Source organism: Telmatherina bonti (genome assembly GCF_933228915.1).
Source record: "Telmatherina bonti genome assembly, chromosome: 17".
Classification (NCBI taxonomy): Eukaryota; Metazoa; Chordata; class Actinopteri; order Atheriniformes; family Telmatherinidae; genus Telmatherina; species Telmatherina bonti.
Genome location: NC_136615.1, coordinates 21,344,508 through 21,361,702, shown reverse-complemented (window position 1 = coordinate 21,361,702; position 17,195 = coordinate 21,344,508). Strand labels below are relative to the sequence as shown.

Sequence of the window (17,195 nt, the reverse complement as noted above, 5' to 3'; positions counted from 1 at the left end):
TGTTGCGCCTTTGTTATCAGTCGGTAGCAGGACAGCTGTTTTACATCGAGCTAGCTAACTCACTCACTTATAAAGAATCAAAACCGGCGTTTGAAAGTATTACAATGAAGTTTTGACGTACCTGAATCATCCCGAAAGTGGGATCAGTCTAACATTAAGTCGTCGAGTCGCTATCGAAAGAGGAGTTTGACATAACGAGGTAATGGGTTGTAAGACAAGCTAGCTGCTACAATTTACTGATGGTGTGTAAACGGATGGCTCAGATTCATCTAGCCGGAGAATATGTCTGCTAGGTGGGAGGCTGGCTGGACATTACTTGGTACTATGCAGCTAAACCTGCAGTCAGTCGTCCATCTCGGCGTTGGCTGAAATAACTCACATGGACCAACTTTTTTATAGCTTGTCTGCCAAGTTTTGAACAGTAACGGAGAGGTTTTGACCGTGGATTGAGTTGTGAAAGAAGTGTACAAGTTGGTTATTACAATAAAAAAAAAAATAGACCAAAATTGTAACTAAAATGGTAAATATATACTCAGTGTGCGCATTTATCTATTTATTATTTATCTTTTACTATTAACTCACCATTTTAGTGCATGTCTGTCTTTATACATCCGTGTTTTCATAGACTTGCGTTTACACTATTTATTATTATTATTATTATTATTATTATTATTATTATTATTATTATTATTATTATTATTTGGTCAGATTAAACATTATATAATGTCTCTTACTAAACCTGTAGATCATACTGATACTGTGCTTTTTTTTTTTTTTTTTTTAATAGTGTCTGTCACTTATGTGCAAATACAGAAGTGATTGAAGAATCCATGTATGACATATATAGCAATGAAAAACAATTAATTATAATAATGAATATGCAGCTAAGCAGCAAAAATGGATGGTTATTTTATAAGATACAGCTACATAGAAAATAAGATTCACTTCTCAGATATTTGCCTCAGTTTTTGACTTTGACAAAAAAAAGGGGAACCGCTGTTTCAAATTTAAGCAGAAGATAGTGAAAGCTGTGACTCTGCAATGAAAGTCTGCTGCCTTTTATGTGCTTATACAGTCAATTTCCAACAAACCAGACTAAAGTCATTCATCTGTGATGCTTTGGTCTGGGTTGTATTCAGATCAGGTTTTGCACTGCTGTTAATTTACTCCAAATGATTAAATGCACGATATACATAGCTTTGTTTTTTCCTTTAATTTTCTTTCAACACACAGAAACAGCACATGTCTCTGTCCTAACAGATTTGGGTGTTTTGCATACCCTTCCCAACTCTTTTATCTCATTGATAGGTGTTTTTGAATTTTAAATTTTAGCATGTTTGAGTTAATTTGATATAAAAAAGATATTTTCAGTAATAAAACAATTGATTTTGCTGTTCACTGCTTTCCATTTACAAGTATACAGTAAAAAACATTCCGCATATTTGTGGATTTACCTTTTGGTTTTGTTTAAATTGAATCTGATCTGAACAAGAAACCTTGTAAATGAGCCCAGAAATGAACTTAAATCAATTGGGAAACTCAAAATTGGTGGTTTTGGTGGCCACATTTCTTCCAGTTCTCTTTATGTCCAGATAGCTTTTGTTAAAACATGTAAGCCACAGCACTAAGTAGGTATGCATTGTCATCACTCTGTCAACAAGTTTTTTTTTTTTTCCTGGTTTTTGTTTGCTTTAATGGTCGTCAAATATCTGTGTTTAAGATACTTCAAATTCCACTCGTTCCACATCATCATGATTTACAAGATGCCACTTTCCTCTCCATATTCTTCTTTTTTTTAAACTATCCTTTATTCCTGGTTCTTATAGAGAACACATGTCGTCTGCAGCGGAGACTGTGGAAAATGCCTCCATTATCTCAGAGAGCACGGCGCATGACGGAAACCGCTTGTGGATAGGTAACATCGATCCCAAGATCACAGAGTGAGTAAATCCAACGCTGGTTTAAGCTTGGCCCGTTTTTTTTCCCACACATTAAAGAAAGGTTTCAGCTTTTTTTCCCCCACATCAACTAATCCATATAACATTACAAGTACTGGATGTATCCTTTGGCATCAGACATATGATTACAGGGCCTTTGGTTTTAAAAAAGAAGAAAGGAGAAAATTATTTTAGGTGGCTTTTCATATTTGTTTAGATTTATAAGAAAGAAAGAAAGGCAATAAGGCACTGTGAACACTAACTGAGGCCTAATGTTTGTTCAACACATTTAAGACGTTAAAAATAACTGACATTAAAGCAGTGGTAAATGAAGCGAAACATTTGATGTCAACTTTAGCAGTTTCTGAGACCGGTTGCTTAGTTTTGAACACCAGGCGTTGGGTTTTAACTGGCCTAGCTTTACCTTTAGAAAAGCAACATATTGTGTGTGCGCATGTATGATTAATTAACTGTGTGTGTATGTTGTAGGCTGAGACATAGCAGACAGGGCTGGGTGTGTGAAAGAGAGGCAGTGAGGCGAAGAGACCTGTTCTGCTAAGGAGCAACCATCATTCCTCACTCACCTGCCCTGTTTACTCTCTCTCTGTCAACCTGGAGCTGCTTGTGTCTGAGTGTGTGTAGCCATGTCTGAATACACAATTGAAATTTGGGTGGCAGCTGGTCGAGGTTCAGGCTTTAACATACAGAAGTCTGCCAACATCATTAATCTGACTCACTTTATCACACGCACATGCAAATATCGTTCTGGTGTGGATGTGTGTTAGGTTGTTGACTGATGAGAGCATCCCTGCGCTCGTTGTGATGGAGAGAAGTTTTTTTTTTGTCAGGGTGAAGGGTGTGTTTGTGCGCCTGTGGGGGCTGCTGGAGAATGTATGAGCCACAGCTCTGGTGGGCGTCTAGACAGGCGTTTCCTTCCCCTTACCCTGCTCTGCTCTACTTCTCCTTAAATAGTCCACCACTTCACAGTACAGGGAAAACAAGAGAAATGCCCATGGCCTCTGTTGCTGATTGGGAAGATTAATTAGCTCCTGGATTAAACACGCAGGACTTTCTCTGTTTATCCTGGTCAGCCAAACTTTGAGCCGAGGAGGAATGTAGATACAAGATGCAAAATTTTGTTTCATACCAATAAATATTGTTTTAGTTTTTATGACGAAAAATAAATAATTAATATTTAGTTTAGCGAATATAATTTAATTCAAATATATTTAATTAAATTTTTTTTTCCAATTTTAAAGTTATTCTGAAGAACATATATTTTGTTTTGAAACATACTTGTCACAAACACGTACCATCTACAGTATTTTGTAACCCCCTCCTTTCACCTCATAGTGATAGAAGCATATTCAAGCAAAACAATGCCCTCAGTCACGGCACAGTTACAGCTGATGTATCCAATCTGTTAACCTTTACCGAATCCAGGATGCACTGAATGAAGCTCGATCTACAGAATCTTTTCTCAGTTCTACTCTGATTGGTGAAAAGATGGTGTAAGATTTTCCAGTGTGTTGTTCTTCAGCTGAACTGATTTAGACCTTTCAGTTATTATTAATTTACATATTAAAAAGGCTTTTGTTGAGATTATTCTGAATGATGATCTCCAGTCTGAAAAAAAAACATCTCAACTGAGCGTTTGGATTTTTAAGGGTTAAATTCTGTTCTGTGCTTCATTCTGTGCAGATTTCAGCATTTTTTTTCTTTGAAAATATAATCTTGTTGTACGTCTTCTTAATTTCATTAAAGATGATTCAGTAGTATGATACAGTTACCCTCAAAGAGCCAGTTTTTTATCCAACCCTCTTTTATTTGTCACTGTGAAAACACCCTTTTCCAAACTGAAATGAACATCACGAATCCTGTTCAATATGATGCTTGTCATTTTTTTCACCTCATCATTTCTGGCGCACCTCAGAAAGCAGAGGCAAAACAGGTGGAACTAGCGCTTTCACCACATATTCGTGTTTTTGTACTGTTTATTTAATGCTTGGTAGTAATCCATAACCTTCTTCTTCTTTGTTCCCTCCCTTGACCTCAAGTTGCATGTAAAGACCTGGACTTTGTCATGAGTTTTATTAACAAGCATAACTTGGATGATAACCATGAGTGAACTCATACTGGTGTCTGTTTTGTATGGTAATAAGCCTGCCTTCATTCATTTTTAAGGTTTTACGTATTAATAAATGAAAAAAAATTTCATCTGGTCCTTATCATATCCTAATATTAGGTAAATGCACCTTCAGATAAACAACTATATACAACCTATTGCATCGTGTTGTTGTTTCAACAAAAAGTAAACCTAAAAGCAAAAGCTGTGTGTTGTATTGCAGGTCTGTTGCAAGCAGGAGCTGCTTATCAGATGAGCGCATGTGTGCTGTGTGCTGGCCTGGAGCATTTAGATGTGTTAACACAATGCTAAGAAGAAAAGACCTCGGCAATGAACCTATGTTTCAGTCACATTGGTGTTGTTTGGTCCGCTTCCACAGATAGTTCAGTCCGTTTGCAGCAGTGTGAACTCTGGTCTGCTGGAAAACCAGGGGTTGGTTTTCATCAAGTTAACCTTGATGCAGTTTGTTTACAGCATGAAAACAGTCAAACTATCCCAGGGACTGCAGGTTCTAGATGCTTCCCTGCTACAACACATCTTCTGCATCAGCCTCTTGATGAGCCATTAATTGGAGTCAGCTGTGTTGCAGGACTGGAAACCTGCAGCACAATGGCCCAGTGGACTATCAGGGAACCAAAGAGAAGAACAATCTGGAACAATCTCCTTTGGTTTGATGGGGCCAAAGCAAAGATATTTGTCCATAATGCACAACAGGATGTTTGTCAAAAACCAAACACAACATCAGCATGGACATCTTGTACCAGCTGTCAAGGATGGTGATGGAGGTGTGATGATTTGGGCTTGTTCTGCAGTCTCATGACCTTTTACATCACGTAGTTACCAAGTCAACCACTAACATTTGTGTATACCTAAAATATTCAGGAGGCTATAGTTTGGCCCAAACTGGGTCATGCAGCAGGACAATGATCCCAACATTCATTAATTCGTTCGTTCGTTCGTTCGTTCTCCTAACCGCTTCGTCCAATTAAGGGTCGCAGGGAAGCTGGAGCCTATCCCAGCAGTCTTTGGGCGAAAGGCAGGATACACCCTGGACAGCTTGCCAGTCCATTGCAAGGCTGATCCCGACATACAGCAGTAAATGTATGAAGGAACGACTGAAAAAGAAGAGAATCAAGGTTTTGCTATGGTCCAATCAGAAGTCCAGATCAGAACCTGACTGAAATGCTGCGGCTGGACCTTAAGAGAACTGTGGAAAAACAAAAGCTTGCAATCCTCAATGAACTAAAGCAACACTGAAAGAACAGAAGGACTAAATTCTTCCACAGATATGTCAGGCATTGATTATGTCTTTATTATTGTTGCCAAAGATGGCTTTACTAGTTAATGAATCATTGTGGACTAAGTTTTTCACATCATGCTTCTACATTTTTGTCTTCATTTGTAATGATACTGTCATATGTCGTGTTCATCTGAGGTTGTATTAGCTTGGTGTTTAGAACTGGTAAAAGTTGGATCATTTTTCATTTTGACCTCGTACTTAAAACCCCAGAACAAAGAGAGTGTATGCTTCCTCTGTCACATGACAGTAACTGCACTGCCAGAAAGTCAAAACCTAATCTTTCCTCTTCTAAACTTCTTGCCTCCTGACCTGCACTGTTCCCCACCGAACCTCTTGTCTTATCTTTTTCTAGACTTTACTCGCATCCCCCCTCCCCCTTCCTTCCTCTTTTCTTCTTCCTAGCTCCTGGATCTGTCTCACCTAGCTTCTTTTGCCTCCTTCTCCTACACCTTTCACCTCGCTGTCAACATCCCCTCTGAAATTTACTCTCCCCTTGCCCACCTTTCCCTCCCTTTTCCTCCCCCTCTTCCTCCGGTGGTTTTTACAGCCCCCAAGAGGAGCGGCCCATTGTGGTTCAGCTCACTAGCATCTAAAACTGTTCTTGGAGAGTCTAAAATCTATGTCAAAAATAACACACATGCAGATTGGATAAGACTATCACAATATGTTTATTAGATTTCAAATTTCACAGTTATTTTTTTCTTGGCTGAAACGCAGTAGTTGTAATTTTTTCCTGTTTAGTGACCCTCTTGGGTGTTAGCACGATGTTTGGCTTTTAAATTCAGCTAAACTGAATGAACGTGTCCTCATTTCCCGATCAGTGATTCATCATTTCAGCTGTGCATTAAGACGAAAGGTAATCAATCAATGCATGACCGAAAAAAAAGGCTTAGATTAGTTTCAGTTGAGGCTTTAAAAGTGAGCGCAGTGCAGGATGAGCCACCTCCACATGGGAGACTTGCAGGGTGTTGTCTGGGAAAAGCAGAAAATCTCGCTTGCCTGTAGTTCTCGGGGGAGTCGTAGAGGGGTGGAAGACATTAGTACAACCTGTTGCTTAACTCTCCACTTCAAGCTCGCATCCAAAATTGAGTCCCATTCACACATATGGATCTACGCCTGTGTGTGCACGTCACACGGTCATTTTTATTGTGACAAACACACACGGAAAACACTTAAGGATTTAAAAATAACAAGCGCCTGAACAATAAAAGGCTGTGAGGCTCATTCCTCATGAACATTTGTACAAACCCCTGGAGAGGTGGGGGTGGGGGGTCATTGTGAGGCCTCAACACTTGTATAAGGTAACTACCAACATTTTTATTGATTTTCTTTCTCTTTGTGGATAGAAATGTGCATTTAAAAGACAGAAAAATAATAAGTGAATTTAAACAAAAACAGGCACCAGTGATAAAATCGTATTTGTGTGTGTTGTAGGTCCAAGAATTCATTGGTGTCCTTCTGGTTGATCCCGTCCCACACTTATCTTTAGTTATTAGCTGATCTTGCGCTGTCATGTGACAGTGAATATAATGTGTTACCTGATGCAAAGCAAAGTTAGATGCAGAAATCTCATGGAAAACACAGAGAACACAACGGTGATCTGTGCCGTGGCTGAATGTCGATCCGTGGTTTAGGAGAATCAGAAATATTCTGATATTGAAATGATACAGATGTTATTGTTGGTATGTTTGCATTGTTCAAACTCTGTGTTATTTTGTTGTGTTGTGTTATTCTGACAAACTGATGAAAGCTATAAATGGAAAAACATTTATGAACCCAAACATGAGAATGATTTTATTAATCCTGCAAGGATCATTCATAAATATCTTTATTATCCTCCAGGAGCCAGTTGTTTTTTTCTTTATGCAAATTGCTTAAAACAGCCACTTGTTTACAAAAGGCATAGATGGTTTTTTAATTAAAAAAAAAATCTTAGTGAATGCAGTCACGCTGGCTCACTGTTGTGTAATGCTGAATTAAAGTCATGCAGGATGGTCTTGGTTATGAAACTCCCCTTGAGTCTGCAGAAAATCATCAAGCTTCAAGTTATTAAAACTTTTCAAATATTCCTGATGCGGTTGGACTCTCCTGACTGAGAGCTACCTCGATGATAACACAACTCACAGCTGTGCAATGTAGGCATGCCTACAGCAGCTCTGTGGGCATAACTGGTGCCTGCAATACATATATTTTTCTTTCTTTCTTTCCAGATAGTGAGAGCCACTATCTGTCCAAGCAATCTCTCCCAAAGCTAATATAATTTATTTGATCTCTGTGCCGGCTCATTATCGTCGCCAGCCCAGAGATAATATATTTAGTGGCTTTGGTTTGTCTGTCTGTCTGTCTTTTAGCAATAAAACACAAATAGTCATGATGGATTTTGATTAAATTGTTAGAAAATCTTAAAAATGGAATAAGGAAAAAATTATGAGGCTTTTTGGGTGTGATCCAGATTGCCGACTGGTTCCAGGAATTTTCCAGGAAGTATTCTCTCTATGGGAAGGTTGGGATCATTTTGACTATAGAGCTTGTAACTCACAAAAATGCCCACACTGGCAAATACAAAGGCAAGGTCTTGGCAGAGGTGAGCTCTCTGAGTATTCCTGGTTTTCTTCACTTTGTTTTGTTTTGTTGTATTTGTGTTATATTTTTTATTTGCTGTAAGGCACATTGACTTGCATTTATGTAGGAAATGTCCCCCACAAATAAATGTCTTTGCCATTGCTTGACTTATTTTTCCTTTCTAGCAGGAAATTAAAAAAAAAAAGAAAAAAAAAAGCATTTGTACTGTTTTTTATTACAGGTATTTACATTTTAAAATGACATCTTCCTAAAATTGTTGATTCAGGAGGATTGAAGTGTTGTGAGTGAATTCTTGCTGCTAGATAGTGTCACACACTGTTGCTGTTTTTATACACCAGAGTTTCCACAATAGAGAAACACCAGAGTTGTGAGTCTTGAAATAATAAATACAAGTTAATTTATTTGACAGAACAAACCTCCAACAATTAAATCAGTTATTGGTTTCAGCCTCTCAGATATAAACATTTTCGGGGTTTCTTAGTATTATTTTACATAAAATCGAATGCCTTTTCCTAATATTTAAATAAAAGAAAGAACAAACCTTAATGTTTTAGCTTTTCTGTTTGTTGGAAACATTTAACCAGCCTTTGGCTATTTACAGAATGCATAATAAATATCTTCTCCGAGTGACCCTTAACTCATCGCTCCTTTCTTTACTGTCGCAGAAATATTTTTTTTTTCCCATAGCTGCTGGTGGTCAGTTACACGCACACTGCATAGCTCTTCAATGAGCAAATATGTCATCGTTCGCAGCCCAACAGTCCCCAGCAGCTCCACAAAGTCAATGGAGGTTGTTTGTGCAGAAGTCGGCGCTCAGGGGGAATTTGAGGCTTCCTCTGTTTTATTCCCTCATTGTCCTGCTACTGTATCCTCAGCATTGTCTTAATAAGAGATTTACTATCAGTGACCTGCCACACCATCTGGCCTGCTGCTAAAAAGGTGTCAAGGAGAGAAAGCTGTCGTTCTCATTAGCCACACTTGACAGATTCACATGCTGAGTGGTGGCAAAGAGACTGTGGAGCCGATCCATGAGCTGCTTTCACAGGCCTGTGCTGCAGTTGTACACGCTGAGAATCATCAGAAAAGTCCGATGAGATTAGGCCTTACATTGGACTTCTTCACCAAAGATAAAAGAAAATATATCACCTAATTTTTACTTTTGTTATTTTAAGGAAAATAAAAAACAAACAAACAGAATCTTTCTTAATCTCTTTTTTTTGTGCTCTCTTTCCCACAATGCCTTGCCAGATATAACCTTGTGAAGTTGTTGGAGAAGTTTGGCAAAGTTAAACAGTTCGACTTCCTGTTTCACAAGTCTGGGCCTTTGGAGGGGCAACCACGGGGCTACTGCTTCGTCAACTTCAGCACCAGAGAGGTAAATTAAAGCAGATGTATTTCATCTTGTATGACTTTTGCCACATTATTTAGTAGGGGTGGGAAATCAAATAGAAAAAAATCAAATATCGGGATTTTGTTTCAATATTTTAAAATAAATTTTTTTGGTTAAAAAAATTTCTTCTTTTTTTTTTTCAAATAGATAAAATAATCTATTATAAAATTGTTATTTGTCATTTTTATTGTTTTTATTTTCTTTTTACTTGTTTTCTTTGACATTATAGCAGCAAAATGATGGTCTGGCTGCTTTGTTGTTTTTTCTTAATTGAAATTAAGTAAAATGACTAGCAAAGAAAGTTTTGTACATTTTTTTGTCTTTAGTCTACAAAAACAAGCAATATCAAAGAATCGTGAGAATTGCAATTTTAATCAAATCGGCACCCAAAATATTGGAATCGAATCATATTGGGACAAAAGCATATCGTTACAGCCCTGTTATTTAGTTTTGTATATTAGAAATTAATAACAACTCAGATCCATAAAACATTTAGCTTTTGTTATTTAGTTAAAAACCCTTATAAGCTCATATAGTGAGAGGGAGTATGAGGGGTAAAAAAGAATAACTTTGCCCCGTTGCATCTGATGCTGTAGTTTTAATACCAGATTCAAAATGTTCAACAAACTTTATTCAGCTACTCCATGGTGTGTCTGACTAAACAGGACCATTTTAAAATCAATAAATACATTTAAAGGATTGTGCTTAGCTTCACAGGTTCAGCAGGCAGTATTTGCTTTGGAGTGTGCCTGGGGATCATGATAAGCATCTAGTTTCACAGCTAGTGTCTATCAGTGGGATATGAAGCCCTCCCAACAGGATTATACAGAGGAAGCAAATGTTTATCTTACACTCTCACACACACTTATATGCAGACACAGTTAGATAAAGAACTTCATTAATATAATTTAGCATAAAAGCCACTTGCACATTTGATTAGACAAAACTACATCTTCCCACAGAGACACACACCTCAGTTATGGCTCTCTGCAAACAGAGTGGGGCATTATCATCTGTTATCATATCTTCCTTCTCTCTATTGTGAGAACTAATGATTTAATGACTAGGGTGCAATTATCCTGCCTGATTTTAGTCATAATTTCAAAAGGATCTGTTCCCTTCTTCCTTTTTTTTTGTCTCTTCCTGATATTCTCTTTGCATTTGTGTGGCCGTCTGCAGGAGGCAGAGAGAGCAATCCAGTGTTTAAATGGGAAGCTGGCTTTGTCCAAAAAGCTGGTTGTGCGCTGGGCGCACGCTCAGGTGAGGGTAAGTGTCAATTTTAATCCCTACAATACAAAACAGTCAACATTTATACTTGGTTGTTTTAACTTTTGCTCCAGCCTGTGTTGTCCTCTTAATGTTCACATAAATACATGCAGTTCTAGTCCGAATTTTATACCTGTCTACTTAGTCAAACTAAAGAAAAAGGCTCATTGAAACTTTACTTTTATCCTTGAGTTGAAGATACAGACATATGACAGACATGGAAAACTTAAATCTGGCTTAGGTTCAAAAATGCAAATGATTTGTTTCTAGCATTTCAGTATCATTGCTGCTGTAGCTGGTTTACAAAGAGCCTCAAGATCCCAGTACAGCCTTAACAATGGACAGCCTACTGACGAAGGGTGAAGGGATATCCTGTATAGAGACGAATCACGCCCTGCACACACATACATGCGCACAAAGACAAAGTAGATGGAGGTGAAGGTCAGGCCTGCCGCCTCTGAGGCAACATGCTGTTAGAAAACGCACATATTCGTAAGAACAGAGCTCAAGCCACAGCTACAACTGTTGCTGCCTTTATTGATCTCACAAACACTTTTTTTTTTTTTTAGAGGTTTATCATCCAAGATGTATCCAAGCATCCTGCTTTTTGGGACTTAAACACAGAAAGTTACCTGAGCATCCTTTTCTGTGCTTTAACTCCATTGGCCTGTTTACATGTAATGAGTGGGAATCATAGACTGTATATAAAGAGATGGACATAGCCTCCGTGACGTAACCAATCGGGTTCTGAAGAGCTGAATTGAAGCTTGGCGGGCGGTTCCGGAATATCCATATATGGGGAAAGAGGTAGAGCTGAGAGGGGCGGTGTGAGCATCATGGTGGATGATTGACATCGAGCGAACTCCAAGCTTTCTGTAGCTCAGAGCTAACCCGGAGACAGGAGCTAACCAGCTAACGGCGGTAAGTGGGCTAAAGCTAAGACACGTTGTTAACCGGCTAAAAACCGCGGTTGTTCTACATTCTTCTGACTTGATCAGGTACCTGTCAATCAAAAGGACACGCCCCTAAATATGCCGAACTTGGAGATTAAATTACTTTTAGTAAAAAAGTAATTTTTTAGAGTTAGAAAGTTAGTTTTTAGAGTTAGAAAAACAAAAGTACTCCCCCCCACAGTTGTCATGAAGGTAAACCTGACCTATAAACCGAAAATGGATTTTTGAACCAGGATGTAAACATGTTTATTTCTGCTGTGAAGTTGGCCTTTGAACATGGGAGTCTATGGGGATTTGCTCTGTTTTGCAGCCCCTAGTGGATGAAGGGGGATTGCAGTTTTATGCACTTCCACATTGGCTTCACTTTTAACCGCCGAAGGCTCCATCCATCTTTCATATACGGTCTATGGTGTGAATGGATATTTAGGCAGATGAGCTGCACAAACAAGGATACTTTCCCTTTAAGAACAAAACAAAACAAAAAAAGTTTCCTTGCTCCCTGTGATGGACTGGCAACCTATCCAGGGTGTACCCTGCCTCTTACACAATGATTGCTAGGATAAGCCTCAGCTTCCCAGCGCCCTCTAATTGGACTAAGTGGTTCAGAAAATGAATGAACGTTTCCCTGCATCACTGATACCAGTTCTCTGCAATCATGCAAAGGGTCACATTTTCATTCCTACAAGTTTTAGAGGTTTTTTTTTTGTTTTTTTGTTTTTTTTGCCTAAAAAACAGGAGTGAAACCAGAATAAAAAAGGAAATATTGGGTGTGTGACAATTGGAGACTTCTGAATTCTGTATTTAACTTCCTTTATTAATAATAATAATAATAATAATTTGTGTTAAATTCAGGCGATGTCCATCACCACGTTGTTTAACTGCACTTAACTAAACTGATCTTAGTGCACTGATGGGAAGTCTGGCTCTGAGTTGTAATCACAATGAAACTACATCCTATATGTCACTTCCCTGATAGACTAGAAGCACCGAGACAACTATCATTGATGCTAACAACTAAACTTTTTTATAAATCTTTGTAGGACAGGGGATCATTTTAAGGACATTTATTGAAGTATTTCTCTAAACTCTTAATAATCCACCCATTCATCATGTTTAGGGTCATGGGGGGAATCCGCTGCAGCCCGCACAGCTCACTGTTCTGCAGCAGCTGCTTGAATTCAGACGACCATCAGGGAAAGTTAGAAAAAGCCAGAAAACAGGATATCATTTTTAATTTCTAATTGAATGTAGGCTTTAAATCTGAGCGTTAACAAGCACAGTTCTGATCCGATCTTTCGGTATCTTTTAAGGCCTTATCGAAGTTAATCTGTCAGCCTGTTAAAGTGCAACAATGGGGTCATGAAGATGATTTATTTACTACATTTCTTTACGATGTTGGCTCTTCAACTGTACAATATTAAATAGTTGTTGAAAGATCTCTGTAACACAGACATTTAACCAAACAACTAGAAACAGTTTGTCTTGGCTTTCCCATTACGCAGGCCTTGGATTGTTTACAGATCCAGTAAGGCCTCACTGGCTCTACGGTGATCTCTGTGCATTCCAGCCTCATGCCTTTAGGAATAGGTGGAAGGGAAGGGTCCTGGCTGGTGGAATGGTCATTGTTTAACACTTATTCTTGGCTATACGTGTTATTTATGTCATGAGACAGTATGTAAAAAATCTGTAAGCTTTAGTGTATTCATGTCATTTAATTTGATTTTCTTCCAGCTCCTCCAACTGCAGCTTTGTCAGATGATTTTTAAGCATTTAATTTCTGTAAATGAAAGCTGGTGCACCAAACTCTGGACATTATCACAGCCATCATCTGACCCCATGTTGTTTTTTTGTTTTTCCTTTTCTTTTTTGTTTTTTCTTCCACAGGCTTCAAGAATTCTGTGTTGGCTGGTGGAGATGTTTGGAAGGTGGTTTTGAGAGGAATGAGTGCAGATGTTGGTTGTTGCTCGTCAGCTGGTCCCACTTTATCCTCCCTCATCCCCTAGGGTGTGATTAGGAGCTGGACACACTGTCCTGCCTGGTTACTGTCTGTTTGACCCGACACAAACAAGATCAATTCAACAGTTTTAATGATGTTCATATTTGTGGAAAAGAGACAAGAGTCGACTCTCCAGAGAACTTCTGTCCGTTTTTATTATTTAGTCTGATGGTGTCGTGTTATTATCTTTCCCTCTTAAACTTATCGTCTGCAGGACAGATGCTTCTTTCTATCCTGTGTATTATTATTATAACTGTCCTCATGTCTCTGTTGTTTCTTGTTGTGCTTGTTATTTTTATTCCTTTTATTTTTGTTTCTCCGACCATCTATGTTTCCCTCCCTCGTCATATATGTTGTTTACAGAGGTTCGAAGGTTTCCGTAACGACAAGACAATGCCTCCAAGCCTGGAACCGTCTTGCAGTGGTTCGACGGAGGCAGGATCCATAACCACCAGCCACCTTAGGTTGGCATCAAGCACACAAACACACACATGCAGCATAATTTTTCCTATTTTCAGTTTTATTTTAATAAATATAGTCAGTCTTTTTGTTTGTTTTCGCGCCGTCTCTGTCCTCACATCTAAATCCAAAACATTGTTTCACTTGAAAACACACAGAGCTGAAGTGAACTTATTATTTAGTTACATTTAACCACGATGAGAGGAAGTGCCGCAGTAAATTTACTGGACATCATTTCTAATCACATCCATGCTTCAGCTCTGATAAAGGTTCATCGACCCCGGAATTTAACCCAATATAAAAAACACACATTTTTGCCATTTATATATATATATATAAACAAGTGCATCATGTTGCTGTTATGGTAGCAGGCCTCTGGCGGTGGCCCTCTAATTTCAACAAATTAAGCATATGGTGTGTGTATTTGTTCAGCAAGTGCTAGTTAACTTAATTGGTAAGGTGCACTGTTTTCACGGCGAGCATCATGGGTGTGATCCTGACTCACACCATAGCTTGTCTTTTTGCTTCCTACGAAAAGCCAAGTTAAAGTATATATCTGGTTAAAGTCTGGTTGTTAACAAGACATCAGCTCAGCGCACCTTTAAATAGCTTTAATCTGTACTACATATGAAGCGGTGGGATGTTTACACGATGCCTACATCATACAAGAGTTGTTGCTTTGACTGCTTTAGCTTTTTATAACAATCCCTACAAACTTTTCGAACAGAGGAGCTAAACTTCACACCCACTTCATGCAGCGCAGTGGGTTGGTGGAAACTTTCCAGGCTTAAACACGTCTGCCCTCAGACGTGGTCAGATGCCTCCTCAGCGTTCTGAAACTTCACTGAGGCAGCACAAATACCCCCAAACACATCCCCCACTGTCCTCAAGCTTATACTGAAGTTGTAACAGGAGAGCTGCTGGGCATTTTTTTTTTTTTTTTTTTTTTTTTGGCTTTGACCGCACTCAAGCTGGGTTCATCTGAGTCCAACTGGACCCCCACTTTGGCTCCAGAACCATCTGGGTGTAAGTGCTGATGTTCTGTCAAAGCAAATTCCTGGATGCTCCATTAATGCGGCTGCATTCGCAGCCCCGTGTTTGCACATGCATGCACACCAGTGCAGCCAGGCCGACGCAGCCCTGTCCAGTCAGTGTATGGCGTATATGTGTCAACGCCAACTTTTACAGTCCGGCCCGAGTGGAAAGCTATCAGCTACCAGGTTCTTCTGGGAAGATGTTGCACACATCGCCTCTAGCGTAAACTTCACCACATCACTGCTTCTACATTGCACACTGCAGAGGAAATGCACACTAAAACACTCTTTTCTCCCCTGGTGCCCCCACTCTTCTCTCACTCTACTGCTTTTTAGGTACTTCTCACACACTTACTCATTCGCTCCTTCACTCTCCCTCTCAAGCACTACCATTTTTTCCTACAATCTTCTCCCACTGTCTCCTCCGTATTCTGTTTCCTCATTTAAATACAAGACAGGGTTGTTGATCTCTTTTTGTCGTCTGTTCTGCCTGTCAGTAAAGGTGCGCCCCCTCCCAACCCAAAAGGCTTTAACCGTCCATCATTCAGTTTGTTCCTCATCTTCTCTTTCCACTAAAATGATCTCTCTCTGCTTCCTTTTTCTCCCCCGTTTTTTCTCCTCCAGCACAAGTGCTAAGATCCGCGCCATCGAGGCCAAGCTCCAGATGATGGAGGAGAATCCAGATGACAGCTACTCGGGCCCGTCAGCGTACGTTTACAACAAACCGCCCGAGAGGAAGCGATGGGAGCCTTACTCCAAATCGCACCACAGTAACCAGAGCAGGCCCTTCCGCAAGTTTAGGAGATGACCCATCCTCCTTCCTATTCTTAAGCCCTCCCTGCCCCTGTTTATGACTCCTCAGCCCCCCCCCCCCCCCCCCCCCCCCCCCCCCCCCCCCCCACACGGGAAGCCTCTTCTCTAGACTATACACACCCTATCGGGGAGTAGAAGACTGTGACGTTGAAGCAGGTGAACATTGTCCGGACTGATAACAGTGAAGTTTTTTGTTATTCGGAGCTTCACTATAAACAGTTATTTAGCCAGATACCCAACTCTTACCTGACTGCTGTGAAGGTTTTGCTCATTTGTCAGTGTCTTTGTCACTTGGGCAGTTTATTTGTTCACGCAGCTGCAAGTCACATGATGCACCTCCGAAATGTTGATTTTTTTTCAGGAGTCTGAATACTAATTATGATGTTAGTTGTTTGACATGTCTGCTTATTTGCAGATCACATTATTTAATTAAGACATTTCCTTTATCTTTTTTTTTTTTTTTTTTTTTTTTTGGAGGCCTTACGTATCAGTTTGGCTTTTTCTTTAAGATTTTGGATTTGTATTTGGAAAATTAAAGTAATAAGAACCATCAATCCACTCAGTGGCACCTACTGTTGCAATATTTCATTTTAATATGTGCATTTCCTTCTGCTCTCCTACTGGTTTACTTTATTTTTTGAGGGGTCCAGGGTTTTGTTTTTATTGAGTTTCTGTGTCGTGTATTTTTTATTTTATTTTATTTTATTTTTTACTATTTTCCTTCCTCCAGTGTTGTTACTGTACTTATTGTTCAGTTAAGAAAATGATCTCATCCCCAACGTGTTTTTTCTCATGTGGAAGTCATTCCCTTATAAAATTTACAGATTTATGTGCTGCAAATATAAACTTTATAAAATCATCCCGGTGACATTTATCAATAAAAGCATTTATTTAAGAAAGGAGATCCACTTCATTTGCCATTTCTTAGAATAATTACATAGCCCTGAATTATAACAGGATTTCTGAAAACTAATACATACCAACTTCCTGTCATTGTCTGATTTTGATACTTTTTGTTTCCTCCCCCATAATAATGAATATTAAAATAAATTATTAAATGTGTGTAGCCTGAATATTCTGTAAATAAATGTCTATTTTTTAGGCCTTTGTGTATTTTCAGTGTGGAGACACAGTACAAAAAGTGCATTTGGGTTTGACTTGAGTTGTATTCTGCAGGTGGAACATGTAATGTGACTCTATAAAGACAGAATTTATTTTAAAAAGACCACCAGCAGCAGTGTTTATTAGTCAAACCCGCAGGATTAATTTATACATCTGTAACATTGCTGGACAAAAGATTGAGCATGCAGCTCTCATGCACAGGACAAATAAAATCCAA

The 17,195-nt window shown here is 39.0% G+C and overlaps 1 protein-coding gene across 2 annotated transcripts; it reads left to right on the top strand.

Moving 5' to 3' along the window:
• The first annotated feature begins 35 nt into the window (after positions 1-35).
• Positions 36-15,876, top strand: rbm18 (RNA binding motif protein 18). Of its 2 annotated transcripts, none has more exons than XM_079256815.1 (6): positions 36-199; positions 1,827-1,940; positions 9,194-9,320; positions 10,515-10,595; positions 13,914-14,014; positions 15,668-15,876. In XM_079256815.1, the coding sequence occupies exons 2-6, from the start codon at positions 1,834-1,836 to the stop codon at positions 15,849-15,851; spliced, it is 600 nt and encodes a 199-aa protein (XP_079112941.1). In that variant the 5' UTR covers positions 36-199; positions 1,827-1,833; the 3' UTR covers positions 15,852-15,876. The 2 variants fall into 2 exon arrangements, with proteins under 2 accessions (XP_079112941.1, XP_079112940.1); XM_079256814.1 differs by having other exon boundaries at positions 10,515-10,601.
• Positions 15,877-17,195: the final 1,319 nt, after the last annotated feature.

Coding starts and splice junctions, on each gene's coding strand:
- rbm18 (XM_079256814.1), top strand. CDS start 1,834: ATGTCGTCTGCAGCGGAGACTGTGGAAAATGCCTCCATTATCTCAGAG. Junction 1,941..9,193: donor ATCGATCCCAAGATCACAGA/GTGAGTAAATCC, acceptor ATGCCTTGCCAG/ATATAACCTTGTGAAGTTGT. Junction 10,602..13,913: donor GGGCGCACGCTCAGGTGAGG/GTAAGTGTCAAT, acceptor TGTTGTTTACAG/AGGTTCGAAGGTTTCCGTAA.